General features: G+C 34.9%; 1 protein-coding gene and 1 pseudogene across 7 annotated transcripts in view; one reads left to right on the forward strand and one right to left on the reverse strand.

Moving 5' to 3' along the window:
- NUBPL (NUBP iron-sulfur cluster assembly factor, mitochondrial) overlaps window positions 1–17,097 on the forward strand; it is a 200,109-nt gene that overhangs the window by 118,987 nt on the left and 64,025 nt on the right. For 6 of the 7 annotated variants that reach the window (XM_059371241.1, XM_059371244.1, XM_059371243.1 and 3 more), the window contains one exon: window positions 12,154–12,195. The exons of the other annotated variant lie outside the window; for it this stretch is intronic. In XM_059371241.1, the coding sequence (XP_059227224.1) occupies window positions 12,154–12,195 (42 nt within the window). The remainder of the gene's footprint in view (window positions 1–12,153; window positions 12,196–17,097) is intronic. 7 annotated transcript variants of the gene reach the window in all.
- Window positions 10,014–11,453, reverse strand: LOC132029184 (cell division cycle-associated protein 3-like; annotated as a pseudogene).

The following is a 17,097-nucleotide window of genomic DNA, read 5'->3' on the forward strand; positions in this document are numbered from 1 at the left end:
TATTTATTTAGTCATTCAGGTATTCTACCTGTTCTTGTGTCAGTTTTATTAATTTGTAGTTTCTAAGAAAATGGTCCATTTCATGTAGTTTGAAAATTTTATTGGTATGATGTATTTAGTATTTTCTTACAATATCAAAACTTTGTTTCATCGCTGTTCTTAAAACGCTTATTTCTAATATTTTCTTAATGATACTTGTCAAAATGTTACTTTGTTTTACTAGTCTGAGGAAAAAAGCTGGTTTTATTGATAGGTTGGTTGTATTTATTTTACGGAAGTATAGCTTATATAAAATAAGGTGCAAGGATAAATAATTGAACATTTTGGTGAGTTTTGGATATCAGTTATATCCATGTAGTCAACATCCAAAATGAGATAAAGAGCATTTCCATTACAACAGAAACTTCCCTAGTGCTCCTTTTCAGTTATTTTCTTTCCCCACCCCTGGGATAATCACTTTCTGAATTTTTTATTTTATTTACTTTCTATTTTTAAAGATTTTATTTATTTATTTGACAGAGAGAGAGAGATCACAAGTAGGCGGGGGGGGGGGGGAGTAGGTTCTCTGCTGAGCCGAGAGCCTGATGTGGGGCTCCATCCTAGGACCCTGAGGAAAAGGCAGAGGCTTTAACCCACTGAGCCACCCAGGTGCCCCCACTTTCTGAGTTTTTTAAATCACAGAGTAGTTTTTCCTTTGTTCAATAGAAAGTTTTTGAGATTTATCAATGCCATGTGTATTAGTAATCTGTTCTTTCTATTGTTGAATAATATTTCATTATATTAATGTGCCACAGCTTGTTTATTTACTGTCTTGTAAATAAACAAGGATTGTCTCTCTTTTTGTGTCTTTGTGTGGCTAGAATAAATCTGCTAGCAATGTCCATAATAGTCAAACTATGGAAAGAACCTAGATGTCCATCAACAGATGAACAGATAAAGAAGATATATATATATGTGTGTGTGTGTGTGTGTGCGTGTGTGTGTACAATGGAATACTATGCAGCCATCAAAAGAAATTAAATATTGCCATTTGCAACAATGTGGATAGAGCTAGAGGGTATTATGGTGAGCAAAATAAGTCAATCAGAGAAAGACAATTATCATATGATCTCTCTGATATGAGGAATTTGAGAGGCAGGGTGGGGGGGTGTGTAGTAGGGAAGGAAAAAAAATGAAACAAGATGGGATTGGGAGGGAGACAAACCATAAGAGACACTTAATCTCACAAAACAAACTGAGGCTTGCTGTGGGATGGGGGGTAGGGAGAGGATGGTTGGGTTATGGACATTGGGGAGGGTATGTGCTATGGTAAGTGCTGTGAAATGTTTAAGCCTGGTGATTCACAGACCTGGACCCCTGGGGCAAATAATACATTATATGTCAATAAAAATAATTTAAAAATAAGAATAAAGCTGCTATTACAAACATTTTGTACAAGTCGTCTCCTGTACTGTATGAGATTTCCATTTGCTTTGCAATCTTTTCAATAGTTGGTATTGTCATTCTTTTTTATTTTAGCCATTCTATAAAGAGTGTAATTGCATCTTTTAAAAAATATGCAAAATACCATTATTACATTGAAAATAGTTAGCAAAAATTTCTTAATATTGTCAAATATCCAGTCTGTGTTTAAATTTCCTCAGTGATTTTATGAAGTTTTTTACATTTTGTTCAAGCCTGTACCCAAACAATTATGGTGTAACTGGTTTGTGTGTCTCTTACATCTTTTAAAATCTGTGTCACATTTCACGTAGAGAAGCAAACCAGTAGGATATATATTTTTAAAAATTTTAATATACTTAAAATTGACCCTGGAACCACATGGATTTGCTGCTTCTGCTGCCAGCTGCTCCCCCTGCTTGTGCTCACTCTCTCTCTCTGACAAATAAATGAACAAAATCTTTAAAAAAAAAATTCAAAGGGAGCTTAATTACTCAGGAAAAAAAAAATTGAAAATCAGACTATTTGGAGAACTGAGATAAGAGATGGCCAGTTACATGGTTTGTTTAATCATTAGGTATTTTTTTCATCAGAGGCTACAACCTTACAGAGTTTGTGATAAGTGATTTTGTCATGTGAGGTTTGCTTTTTTATAGACTAAATTTGGAGAGCTTGAGTTTCAGATTCAGATGATTGGTGTGGGCCTTCCTTGTTCGTTGTCTTCTCAACTCGTGTTTTTATTTTATACTATTATTTGGTATGCTTCCAGGTACTTTGAAGAATAGATTTAAATATCTCTTCGTGTATTTTCTTTCTGGCAGGGAGGTAATGATAATCTGAACAGTCCAGGGCAGGATTGTGTCACCTAATGTTTGAGGAGAGAAATAGCTTCAAATTTTAGCATTTCTTGTAGCATTTAGCATTTCTTGTAGCACTAAAAGCTATGTTAGTTCATTAATTGGTAAGGAATAAAAGAATGTGAAGAATGTCTTAAACTAAACTTTCCAATTTCTCTTTTTCTTTGGAGTTTTTGGTAGTGATTTATGAATAGATGTTCTTCAAAATTGTGTTTTGTTGTATAGGTATATCCATCCCTGGTCTCATAAAGTTTAGTTTTAGGGAGAAAGTGGGGGGAAATTCTGTTATATAGTATTTGGTCATTTATGTTCATTTTTAAAACTTTGGAGGTTAGGGGCACCTGGGTGGCTCAGTGGGTTAAAGCCTCTGCCTTCGGCTCAGGTCATGATCTCAGAATCCTGGGATCGAGCCCCGCATCGGGCTCTCTGCTCGGCGGGGAGCTTGCTTCCTCCTCTCCCTCTCTCTCTGCCTGCCTCTCTGCCTACTTGTGATCTTTGTCTGTCAAATAAATAAAATATTTAAAAAAAAAAAAAACTTTGGAGGTTAGGCAAAGAATATTTCCATGGAGATGATATTTTAATAAGATTGGATAGACATACACAGAATTTTGAAAGTAAGTTGGTCAGTAAATTAGGTTAGAGAAAGGTATACCCAAGAGTGTGGATATATGTATATATGTATGAATACTTTTTTGAATTGATTTTTTTTAAATATCCCGTTTTTAAAAAATATTTATTTATTTGACAGAGAAAGAGAGATCACAAGTAGGCAGAGACAGGCAGAGAGAGAGGGGGGAAGCGGGCTCCCCACTGAGCAGAGAGCCCAATGAGGGGCTCGAGCCCAGGACCCTGAGATCATGACTTGAGCCGAAGGCAGTGGCTCAACCCACTGAGCCACCCAGGTACCCCAAATATCCCATATTTTTACAAAAGAAATTGGAGGCAATCTAAAATAAAAACATGAAAAAATATAACAAAAACCAAACCCCAAGACAGAAGATAAACCTGGAGAAATATAAAGGAAGGGGATAGGAAAACCATACCAAAATAATAAAAGAATATCTGTGATCCTTTTTTACTCTGAATTCTCAAGCTCCAGAGATGTTATTAGGATTGGCCTAATTCTCTACTGGCATTATATAATTAATGTTCTTTAACCATTGAATTATAAAAACTCACTTCTCTCTCAAAGATCATGTTATGGGATCATCCACTTATTACCTGTGTCTTTCCTATTATCTATTAGTTACATATCTATTAAAATCTATTAAGATACCAAATTCGACTGTCCATAAATCACCTGGAGTTTTTATTAAAATGCTTATTTTGATTCAGTAAGCCCCAACAGTTTTCCTTGGGATCAGATAATCCTTGAAATTCTTGAAATTCTGGGTTTGCATATCTCTAACTTGTATAAAGTAATTAGGGTGACATTCTAACCCAACTCCTTGGAAACTATATTACACTAATTTTTACAGAAATACTTTCTCCCACACTAATAGTGTGGGAGAAAGTATTTTTGAGAGGAGGTCAAAGAAATAGCAATGAGAAAGGTAAAGGGAATGAAAATATGTGCTCTGCTATTGTCAAGCTAAGCTATAACTCTATTTCTCACCTTATTTACAGGGTAAGGATAATCTATTAGAAGATTGGCAGAGTAACAAACTGTATTTGGGGATTGCTTAGCATCTAGAAAGGGAGAATGAGAAGGAAGAAACAAAATTTTACCAAGGGGAGGCAGTGGGAATGAAGTGGAATGAGAGAAAAAATGTGCTGTTTTAGATGGAGAATGTAGATTAGCAGAAGCATTTAAGGGTAAGAGTCAGTCTGCCTTATGACATATACATGAATATAAAGGATCTATTTTGTATTACAGAGAATGTTGATATATTGTTTGATATTTGTACATTCTGTGTTTAAACAAACGATTTGGAAATCTTCTGACTATGCATTTTTGAATAATTGATATTCAGAATACATAATGTCATCTATGAAGATGTTTGGTGGAGCTGATTTGCATTAAAACATTCATGATTCTCAGCAAGGAAAATACACAGAAGCACAAAACAGTTAATTATCTTTCTTTTAAAATTAATGTCAAGACAAGCATTTAAAAGTAGCATTTAAAATGTAGTATTTAAAGAAAATCCTATGTCAGATTTCAAAATATTTTATAACTGTACATAAGAAATAGAATTTTATGTATTTTAATGTTTATATTGAAGATCTTATGGAATCTTTTTTAAAAAATTCTTTAGACTTAATAGCTTTTGCAGATGAACTTAGACTCCTTTCTTTTCAACAGTTTCCTATAGGTCCGGGATATCTCTCTCTTCAATTATTGAAATATTTTATCTGTATTTGTAATATTTAGAATTTATTTATACGTATCTTATTTTCTCACCTTGTAGTTTTTTTTAGCTGACAGAACTGTTTGTTTTGCTCTGAGTAGCTCAATAGAGTACAATTAACAGGAGCAGTGTTGATGTAGGGAAATGTAACCCAGAGCTATCTTTGCATATTAGAAGAAGGACATTGTATCCTAGAATACAGTTACCATTAAATAAGCTGCACTTATGCATAAGTATAGTTATAAGGCCTAACGGAGATCAGTAGCATTTGTTTAGCTGTTACTCATAAGTATAATACATATAAGAATGATTCATTACAAAGGAGTGATTCATTTGTCATTTTTATCTTACCAATTAATCAGATATTCTGTTAATGTATGTTATCAAAATAGGGTAACATTATGAAATTTTTTTTTAAAGATTTTATTTATTTGTCAGAGAGAGAGAGAGTGAGCAAGGCAGACAGAATGACAGGCAGAGGCAGAGGGAGAAGCAGGCTCCCTGCTGAGCAAGGAACCCGATGTGGGACTCGATCCCAGGACACTGGGATCACGACCTGAGCTGAAGTCAGCCGCTTAACCAACTGAGCCCCCCAGGCATCCCACATTATGAAATTTTTATATGAAGAAATGATTTGTGGCAAATCTCATATCCATTTTGTATATGAAAATTGAGGTATTGTGTCTAGAAATCTTGTCATTCAGAAAGTAATATTAACTATTTTTATTGCTGTTGATAATAATTTGAGGTTAGGCTCTTTTCTTTCTTCTTAAACCTTCCATATTCTCCCTTTTGAGGGAGAGACAAGGGACCCAACAGTACTATTTGAATTATTATTACTCACTTAGAAATGGGAGAATGGAAAATTAGCTTGTAAAAGATGAATTGGAGCTCCCATCTTCCCCCAAGATTAAGTTGTTAATGCTAAGTAACTGGTTAATGTTTTTGAGCTCTGTTTCTCTAATTTTTCTGTATCCAGCTGTTTGTATATCCATTCTATTTATGGTGGTATGTTAGCTTGTATGAGAGATTGATAATTATTCTTGTTTGAAACCATATTTATTACTGGGCACCTGGGTGGCTCAGTTGGTTAAGCATCTGCTTTCAGCTCAGATCATGATCCCAGGGTCCTGGGATCAAGCCCCATGTCAGGCTCTCTGCTCAGTGGGGAACCTGCCTCTCCTCTTCTTCTGCCCCTCTCTCTGCTTATGTTCTCCTTCTCAGTTTCAGATAAATAAATAAGTAAAATCTTATAAAAAATAATATTTATTATAAGGTTACAGGCCTATACCTCTGAAAACAATAATATACACTATATGTTAATTAATTGAACTTAAATAAAAAATATTTTTAAAAAGATAGTAATAATATTTATTACATTTAAAAATTTTTTACCCAGTATTGCTTCTCAGCCATTTGGTTAAGATCAAGAGTAAAATTTTTTGGCCACGGTGTCCTTTGTTAATTTATATGGGGGGAAAGGTGAGAAAATGAGTTGTCTGAGGAAAAAGAGTAGAGATTTATCTTCTTTGATGTTATTTTTATTTTAGGAAAAAATTATTATCAAAAAATACCATAAGACTATTTTATTTCTACTTTCTGAAATTTTTAATTATTTTCAGTCAGGATAAAGAAAAAAACAGTAATAAGGATTTGGTAAATATTTATTTAATTTTCCTTAAATCTGCTCTCTTTTTAGTGTTTCCCATAAACTAAGGCGCTTAGATGCTTGTTGATATTTTTTCCCCTAACCACGAAAATATAATCTATCGGCAAGTCCTCTAGACTTTACATTCCAAATATATATTTAATCTGTCTGCTTTTCTTCATCTTCTCTACCATCCTGGTATAACTCATCATCATTAGGAGTCATTTAGACTCCTGCAAGAGCCTTCTAAGTGGTGTCGGTGCTTTCACTCTTGCTTTCCTACATATCACTGTATTCTCCTGACAGTATTTAGAAAGATCTTTAAAAACTTCCCTACTGAAACTAATCAGTACACTAAGCAGCCATTTTATTATTTGAAAAACTTAAAAATTGGGCACCTGGGTGGTTCAGTGGGTTAAGCCGCTGCCTTCGGCTCAGGTCATGATCTCAGGGTCCTGGGATCGAGTCCCGCATCGGGCTCTCTGCTGAGCAGGGAGCCTGCTTCCTCCTCTCTCTCTCTCTGCCTGCCTCTCTGCCTACTTGTGATGTCTCTCTGTCAAATAAATAAAATAAAATAAAATAAAATAAAACAAACTTAAAAATAAAGAGAATCAAGTATTTTTCTTACACTGTTAAGCAAATGGTTGATGAAGGAAGTTTTTCCTTTACTGATGTATTTCAGTTGATAAATAAAGAAGGAATTATAGAATTGTAATATCAATATTTTACAACCCCTAATTAAGTATTATAATAGATCTAAGATAATTATTACTAACTGCTAATATATGCATATAGAGAGAACACATTATGTGCTTCCCAGTCAGAGTCCATAACATCAACTATGGTATGGAGTAGTTTTGCTAGAAGTTTGAACCTGAATCTGGTTAAACATTCATATCTAACTACCAGTTTGTAGGAAATACAGTAGACAGAGGAACGTGGTAAGTGATACTGTAAGGATGCCATCGGGAAGTCTGGAGTGTGGAAAATCCGATAGGACAAGTAACCCAGTTTTTCTTTGCCTCCCAACAAATAAATTGTAAGGAGAAAAAAGTGATGGAATCATAATCTATATATTAAAAGACCACAAAACTCAGTAACTGAAGAGTCTGGACCTTATTTGGATTTGACTTGAACCAGTGAGCTTCAGAAAAAATTGATACACAGAAAAATTTGGACACTGGCTAGATAGTTGGTGATTTTAATAAATTATTACTGAAAATAATGATTTAGTGATAGTACTTTTGATAGGGGTTATATTTGTAAGAAGAGTCCTTATCTTTTAGTGATACATGTTAAAATGTATAGAAATGAAGGGGAGGGGGTGGGAGGATCAGTGAGCTTGGTGATGGGTATTAAGAAGGGCATGTATTGCATGGAGCACTGGGTATTATATGCAAACAATGAATCATGGAACACTACATCAGAAACTAATGATGTATTGTATGGTGACTAACATAACCAAAAAAATGGTATGTCTCGGGGGTAGATGGGGAATGAATAAAGGTACAGATAAAGCAAGACTAGGCATGAATTGATAATTGTTGAAACTGGATGATAAATATATGTGGATCCCTTTTGCTCTGTTCTTTTTTTTTCACACACATTTAAACTTTCTATAATTAAATTTAAAACAAAAAGCCTTCGCACTTAGACTCTAATCCAAACTCTTTATTTTAGCAGATTCGACGCAGTCTGACATCTACTTACCCCATATCACATTATACTTGCTTTTTCCATTTTCCTCAGATACCCCAAATTCATTCTTACTTTACAGCCCTTGAATTTGATGTTCTATCTGGAACCTTCTTCCCCTAGATCTTCAGTATCTGTCCCCTGTTGGCATTCAGTTCTCATTTTGATTTTTTTTTTTAGGCCTTATTTTAATGTCACCTGAGAACAGCTAGCTGTGACAATCATCTAATCTAGTTTTGTTTTCATCAGAACACTCATCCTGATTTGACATTTCCTTTTCTATTTATTTATTTATTCATTGTTTCTACCCATTAGAGTAGAAGCTACATGTGGGTAGTGGTAAGATCTTACCTATCTTGTTCACTTTTAGATTTCCAGGACTTTCTCTATAAATAACTAGCAAATATAGTTGCTACTCAGTCAGTGTTTTTTGAGTGAGTCAATTAAATGTTTATGAAGCTGTTGAATACTAGGAAGATTAATATTATTAATCTTTTACTTTTAGAATATCAACATTATATAGTTTTGTTGCGTAGTGAAAGTATTTAAAATTCAGCTGGCATTTTCACTATTAGTGTTTTCAAAGGCTCATGTGCAACAGAATTAGCTTTGTAGCAAAGCTTCAGAAAGATTTCAAAAAATTCACAAAATGTCAAATTTTCTTGTAGCATTTATTTTAAAATATTTGTATTTGGGGTAATTAGTGTCACATTTTATCTTAAGAGCTGTTTTTTTGTATCTACATAAGTAGAGGTTAAAATTTGTGATATGTGTTTATATATGATATGAAAATTTGGGAAACATTTCATGACATGTGAATTATAATGAAACACTTATAATTATATCTTCTATCAAGAAGGAACTGAGAAATACTTTATAGATAAATATATTAGAGGAGCTGAAACTATAAAACTATGAGATCTCTTTATTAAAAAAAAAAAAAAATAGAAGGCCTCCTGAATGTCTCAGTTGGTTAAATGTCTAACTCTTGATTTAGTTTCAGGTCATGATCTCAGGGTCATGAGATCCAGCCCCATGTCGGGCTCCATCCTCAGCATAGTGTCTACTTGAGATTCTCTTTCTCCCTCTGCCCCTCCCCCCACTCATTCTCTCTCTCTCTCTCTCTCTCATAAATAAATAAAATATTTAAAAGAAAAAAAGCATAAAAACAATGTATTTGTTAAAAATAAATATATATAATATATATACATATATAAACAAATAAATATATGTTTATATAAGTACATTTATATTTCCAAGTAAGTATTGTCATTTCAACATAATGCTTAAGGGAAGTTGTTCATAAGGGTTATTAGAATAAAATGATATGTTTAACCGACAAAGTAATTTTACCCTAATATTTATTAGAGATACATAGATGATTCAGACCGGTGCATTCCCTCCTGTGTCCTTAGGAAGCTCTCCCTCTCCAGCACAATATGTGCTGCAGAGTTGGGCTTATTTGTGTCATGGCCAAGGTGGTTCCTCTTATCATCCTCCATGTGTAGCATATGGAGTTGTAGATCATGACCTTTCTACCAGAAATATGCTATTATCTGCTTCTCTTCTTTACTCTCTTCTATTAGATGGTATAAATCTGGGAACTTCTTTCAGATTGGCTCTTTGCAGAGACATATTTTATTCTGCGTAGATTTCCTTATTTATTCTTTTGCTCATTTATTCATTTATTTCTTTATTCAGCATAGGTTTATTGTGGCTTGTCATGTAAAAAACACAAGCATTGAGATTGTAAGGAATTATATAGGGATTAAACAAAACACAATATGTTTATTCAGGGGTGTTGTATTTAAAAAGAACTTCTCTTTTGCAGTTGTCTTTAGAATGAATTTTTAAGTTACATACATGTCCACACATTTATCTTAGTTTAGCCCTATCTTAGTTTAGGGGGAGTCAGAGAAAATGAGCCTTTCCCCAGTCTCCCAGGGAAAGAAAGGGTGAGAAGACAGAATATTACAAGGCCCCGGATGAACCCAGTGCTGGAGTCTAACAAGGCCTAGTTTTCTACCAAGGGAAATGTTGGTTTTCCTTGTTATGGCCCTGGTTTTGCTCCCCTGCTCAGTCTCAGGTTTTTAGAAGTCTAGTTCCCAGAATTCCTCCTTCCTCTAGTTCCCTAACATTTCACTTCTGGGAGAAGACTGCCACCCTCTTGTATCAGGATCCTGGAGGCATTGTCATCTTGCACAGTGGTGAGATGAGATCTCTCTAGTATCTTGCCATTTGGTTGTCTGTTGGACTTAGAACCTGAAGGCTGGGGAGACTCAAATCTCACAAGAGTATGTTTGAGCCCTGGATGGCCAGCTGAATTGTTTCCTCCGTGGAAAACATCATCTTGGAGGGGAACTCAGTCTGGCTTCAGAGTGTCATCTGGGATAACTAGGTGTTCAGAGACATGCCCAATTCAGATGAAGGTGCCTCTGGGGACATAACAGGCCCTGGGGGGATGATTTGATTTGTGGACCTCTGTCTCACATACTTCACTCAGCTGTTTTACCAATAGGCTTACCAATATGTTTGGGGGTCTCCACTGCAGCGCCAAAGGTAGGAGAGTGGGGATTTGAGTCCTGGGCCTGATTAGGACCTTCTAGGTGCTCCTTTGTGAGCAGGCTGGGCTGTGGGGTTTGCATTTGGATGGGAGTGCACAGGATACCTGTATTGGATAAATGAGGATCTGCCGTCCCTGCCCAGTGGAGGCGGCACTGGAGTGACTGGGATGCTCTTGACCAAGCGCATCCTGACAAGGGGGAATAGAGTAGGGCAGGACCCAGCCTGGGTGAGGAGAGGTCACTGGGCCTAATTCTGTCTTTGTATGCACAACAACTACAGTGTGTTGGTTAATTATTTATTTAACTATTTTCTCATTAAAGGATATTGCTCTTTGAGCCTTTTTTTTTTTATTTTAAAAAATATTGCCTCAAAATCTTTATATATGAGATAGCACTGTTTTGGATGTATGATTTCTGTGTTTATTAACCTAATAAAGCATGGATTATGGTGTACATATATGTGTGTGTGGGCTAAGTGAACCAAGTTCTTGTCTTTGTGAATTTGATATTTTCCTAGGTGCCTTTACATTATACCAAGTTTTTTGAGAGCCAGTTTCTCTTCTTTCATTTCTTTCTCTCCCTCCCTTTCTTCCTTTCCCTTACTTCTTTTCTTTTTTGGTAAGAATATTTAAGTTCTACTCTCTTAAAAAATTTCAGTTACACAGTACAGTGTTATCAACTATGCTCACCATGTTTTACAATAGTTCCTGAGACCTTAATCATTTTACAGATGAAAGTTTGTACCCTTTTAATAACCACTCCTTATTTCCTGCACATTCCAGCCTCTTGCAACCACTTTACAACTCTCTATGAATTTGAGGGTTTTTTTTTTTTTTAAATTTCACGTACGCGATGTCATGCAGTATTGTCTTTCTGTGTGACTTACTTCATTTAGCATAATGCCCTCAAGGTCCATTCAATGTTGTCACAAATGACAGGATTTTCGTCTTTCTCATAGCTGAGTAATATTTTATTATATATACATATACACCACATCTTCTTTCTCCATTTGTTTATTGACATTTAGGTTGTTTCCACATCTTGGCTCTTGTGAATAATGCTGCCATAAACAAAGGAGTGCAGATATCTCTTTGATACCCTGTTTTCATTTTCTTTGAAAAATTTATACTTAGAAGTGGGATTGCTGGATCATATGGTAGTTCTATTTTTAATTTTTTAAGGAACTTTCATAGTGTTTTCCTTAACGGCTTCACCAGTTTACATTCCCAGCACAGTGCATGAGGATTTCACATTTTTGCCAACACTTGTTATTTCTTGTCTTTTTGATGATAGCCATTCTAACAGGTGTGACTTGGTAGTTCATTGTGGTTTTGATTTACATGTCTCTCATGATTAGTGAGTGATATCAGGTACCTTTTCATGAAACTTTTGGCCATTTATGTCTTTTTTTTGAAAAATATCTTTTTAGTTCTTCTGTCCAGTTTTTTAATTGGGTTGTTTTAAGTTTTTTGCTGTTGAGTTATATGAGCTCTTTCTGTATTTTGGATAGTAGCATCTTATCATCAGATATAACTGTCAAGTATTTTCTCCCGTTCACTAGGTTACCTTTTCAGTTTGTTTTCTTTTTTTTTTTTTAGAGAAGGACAAACAGAGATCATGGCACTGGGGAAGAACAGAGGGTAAGGTAGAGGGAATCTTTTTTTTTTTTAAAGATTTTATTTATTTGAGAGAGAGTGAAACCAAGAGAGACCAGAGGGAGAGAGAGAAGCAGACTCACACTGAGTGGTGAGCCTGGTGGAGGGCTTGGTCCCACGCCCTGAGATCATGACCTGAGGTGAAGGCAGACACTTAATCAACTGAGCCACCCAGGCACCCCAGAAGAGGGAATCTTAAGCAGACTCTATAACCCAGTATGGAGCCCAAAGCTGAGGCTTTCACCACTGAAATAAAGCGGTGGAGGCTTAACTGACTCATCTACCCACGCACCCCTGTACAGAAGCCTTTTAATATGATGTAGGCCTACTTATTTATTTTTGCTTAAATAAATAAGAAATAATTTTTGCTTTATTTTGCTTAAATAAAAATATTTTTGCTTAAATATTTTTACTTATTTATTATTTCCTTTGCATTTGATGTTAAATACAGACAGTGTCAAAGCACTTAACACCCTGTTTTCTTTAGGCATTTTGCAGTTTCAGTTCTCTTTTCTATTCTTTTATTTATTTTGAGTATAAGATAGTGGTCCAGGTTCATGCTTTTGCTTGTGGCTATCCAGTTCTCCCAGAACCTTTTGCTGAGGAAACTGTTCTTTCCCCATTGTTTATTCTCAGGAAAAAGAAATTTTTTTTTTAACCAAACATACCAGAGTTTAATTAGTCATGCTATAATTACTGAGAATAAAATTGAATTTTTGCCATAGTTTTTTGGGGAGAGAACAGAGGCCCTGTGTTTTCAAAATAAAGGGTGAAGGTATTTTGTAAAAATCTTTTCTAACTATATTAGAACATAAGGTATACACAGGCTTTTAGGCAAAGATAATATTGCTTAATATTTCATGTTTAAGGAAGTTTCTAAGTTAATTGAACTCTGAATGGTTTTTAAGATGTGACAGGACCTATGAAATTGAGTATAAAAAAACTTAGAATGATTAGTTCTTGAAAAAGCCAGACACTTATAGCTTCTTTAGTAGTTGGTTTTTCCTTCAGTCTGTTGGGCCATCAATAGACAAGTCTGCTTCTATGGTGGTCATGCCTATAGCACCTCCTAGTATAGAACCCAGGGCCTACAAACCATCCATAATGGTCAGTGCTGATTTTGAGTGCTTCATATTTCTGTGAATGATATGTCAGTTTTAATGCTTTCAGTTGTTTGAAAAGAAGAAGACAAATTTAGGGTATTGATGAAAGTTTTATGTGCAGAACTTTGCTGCCACAATTATTTAGTAATGTAAATACAGTCAGATCCAGTTTTTTTATAGATGTGTTGATCCTGTGTATAGGAGTCTCTGTGGCACATACTGCTAATGGGTGTGGATAGCCCTCCACAGAGGCAAGAATATTAGGATTTTTACTGCAAAGCATTTTTGCATTTGAACATCTGATTTTGGAACATATAGCTTTTTGATTTATAGATATATGCTACTGAGCTTAGTTTATATATAGTGTTTGGTCAAGTATCTGCCATAAGCCTAAGATAAATGCTGATTGAAAGAGCCTAACTGAGGAATGTTTTAACTGGTTATTCTTGAGTTTTCTGCATGAATCACTTGTGTAGCTTTCCTTCACAAAATGGTGAAATTTATACTCTGAGCTTTCATCAAGAGTCAATGTAAGAAACATCTATGTCTCTACTTCTTTTGGAGGCTGATGGAGGAGGAATGGGACAGTGAGGAAGGAGGTAACGCTCATAGAAAGGCAATACATTATATGGAAGGAATAAAGACTCTGGTGCCAGAGGGCCATCAGTTCTGATGTCTGGTGCCAGGGGCCTTCAGTTCTGGTGGTGGGAAGATGTGAAGTGTCTCTTTTAATTACCTCTGTGTTTTCCAACAAAATAAGACATATATTGGGTTGTATGGACCCCGCACTGTAGGTACAAAAGTAAGACTTGTCCTCTGCCCTTAAAAGAACAATTCATTATTTAATAGTAAGATAGGAGTATGACCCTGTTGCTAAACAACATTTCTTTCAGTTTTTTTCTTGGTGTCCAAGTTTTAGCCTTAGTTTTCTCATTGTAGAGGGTGGCCCTTTGTGTTTTTTCATGTGTTGACTGGGGAATTGAGAGAGAGAGGAGAGGTAGTGATTGGTTGATTGATTGATTCAAGCTATTAGCTAACATTTTGTGTTGGGAATCTATACATATTTCCTTACTCTGGTTTACTGTCTTATATATTAATATTTCAGAATTACTGAGATAATATGAATCAAGGAGTTAATTCTGTACATCTTGCTTGCTGGTACCAGAGTAGCTTGGTCAGAACATCAACCTTTAATTTTGTTTGTTCATTTACAACTAGTTTGTAGTTTTAGTTATTTATTTTTTTATAAGATTTATTTATTTAGGGGAGAAAGAGCACACACACAGGTACAGGAAGGGGCAAAGAGAGAGAGAGAGAATCCCTAGCAGACTCTGTGTTGAGCATGGAGGCTGATGTGGGGTTCTATCTCATGACCATGAGATCATGACCTGAGCCAAAACCAGGAGTCAGAGGCTTAATTAACCGACTTAACCACCCAGGCGCCCGTCTGGTTTGCAGTTTTAAATACAAGACTCAAATGTCAGACTATGCCTGTTTTCTTGCAATTCTTCAAAAGTTTGGATACATCATATAAAATTATTTCTTCAACTGTAAGAAAAACAAGATTATCATGTTAAAATGTGGCTTAAAATCATAGTCTGGTTAATATTAATTAATCTAATCTAATATTAATCTAATTAATCTAATATTAATCTAATTAAAAATCTAAAAGATTTTTAAACTGGCAGTCATGATATTTGAAACATATTTGAAATAAAAATGACTTATCTGGACACTGGTACTGAAACTGAGAAAATATATTCCAAATAATCTATATTTATCATTATTATCTTATTTGAGAAACATCACTTACTAAGTAGTTAGTTTATATATAGAACACAGATCTGTGTTGAGTTTCACCATGATCCAATTATTTTTCTTCTGTTTCATAGCATGGCTTACACCTCCTACACTGGTCTGCATTCTGTGATGTATGTGCCACTGGAGGCAGGGATAGAGCAGGGAATATTGGAGTTCAAGCCCTATTGATTTATGGGGTTTGGGCATAATTTTTGTTTGAGAAGGTTATAATGATACTTAACTAGGTAATATTACCTTTCTAGTTGTATAGAGAGCAAAGCGAGGTCTAGAAAGATGACTTTCATCAAGATGACAAGTGATGTACTAGGTGGTTTGCTTATTGTCCTCTTTTCCCAGCTTCACGAGGGCAGGAACTTCAGGTTTCTTGTTTGTTGCTGCATTCTTAGTGTCTAGAACAGTGGTGGGCACATGTAAATGTTAGTATTAATTTCTTAGAGTTAAACCTTGTAAGAATTATCCTCTGTACTTGCTTGTGTATACTCTGCCTTTAAGCATGTATATTAATGTGTGATCTATAATATTAAGATAAATGTGAGCACACTAGATACCTTTTCAGGTAAGAACAACTTCTAGATACATTGCTATGTTCACTTGCTCATCAGGGTACAAAATTATTATGAACAAGCCTAGATATAATATAGACCAGTGTGTTTAAATGAGAATGAAGGAATAGCCGCTCTTTTAATGGTCTTTTAATGAGATGCATAAAATTTAGCCTGTTTTCCTATTTCTTTGCAATTTAGTGATCTCAGGTTTCTTACATGTCTTTTGGGTACTTCTGAAGTAATTATGTAGTTTAGGAAGTTGGAAATTGCTGAAGCTGATGAGATGGGAATTAGGTTGTTTTATGTGTTTATTTTTTCCCTCAATCCTCAAACCTGTTTTCCCATCTATTATCTGTATCATCTCCATCTCTATTCTCATAAATGTATTCCTTAATTTTTCTCAAAATCCTTTGTGCTAAAAGTAGTTATAGTTTAAAGCTGCTGCATTATTTAGTTATCATTAGGAAGTCATTTATAACAGTAAATTTATTGTTTTTCTCTATAGCTTTGTAGATGGCAGGTCTACTTAACAGGAACAAGGTAGAGGTCACTAAAATGTAGAAATTTAATACGTTCAAACAACATGTAAGACTTCTTTTCTGTTCACTTCTTTGCCCTTATTTTTAGTCATTTACATATTTTTAAATTGTGTTGTGACTGAATATTTTCAAGCTTAGTAGTATTTGCGCATGTGAAATTTTCCTTTAATTTGCAAAAAGCTATTTAACTGCTTATGTCATCTAGGCATATGGAAAAGGTTTTTTTAAGTTATTTGTTTCAATCATTTTGGAATGTGGTGACCTCAGAAATGGGCAAATATTTTCTTAGCATTTAGTTAAAAGAATAAACATGGTATGCTCATTGAGAGAAATTTAAATTTTGACTTACATGATAAGAAAAACTTCTCTTTGATTTTTTTCAGTGTTATACTATTGCTTAATTACCCAGTGCTACCTTTTTTTAATCTATGATCTCATTTCCTCTTCAGATAAAAACGTCTCTAAAGTGGACAAAGGTTTTTTTTATTATCTCTATTTTGTGGAGTAAGTTTTGGGCAAGTCATTTGACTTCTTAGTTTCATTTTCTTTATCTGTAAAATAAGAGCAGTGGGCAAGATAATCTCCGAGGTTCTTTCAAGCTCTGTAATTCTAGGTTTATACTCTTGTAAAATGAAGGGACAGGGACACAGAGAAGTTGAGCCCTTGGCTGTGTTTAAATAATGAATTAATAATAATACCTTGATATCTGACTTTCTGATTAGCTGTTTATTGACCCTTTCCCACAGTCCTTATGCCTATTACTGAAACTTTGCTGATTTCTTTTCTATTTGAAAATACAGCAGTTGGGGCGCCTAGGTGGCTCAGTGGGTTAAAGCCTCTGCCTTTGGCTCAGGTCATGATCTCAGGGTCCTGGGATCG

The sequence above is a fragment of the Mustela nigripes genome, chromosome 13 (genome assembly GCF_022355385.1).
Source record: "Mustela nigripes isolate SB6536 chromosome 13, MUSNIG.SB6536, whole genome shotgun sequence".
NCBI lineage: Eukaryota > Metazoa > Chordata > Mammalia > Carnivora > Mustelidae > Mustela > Mustela nigripes.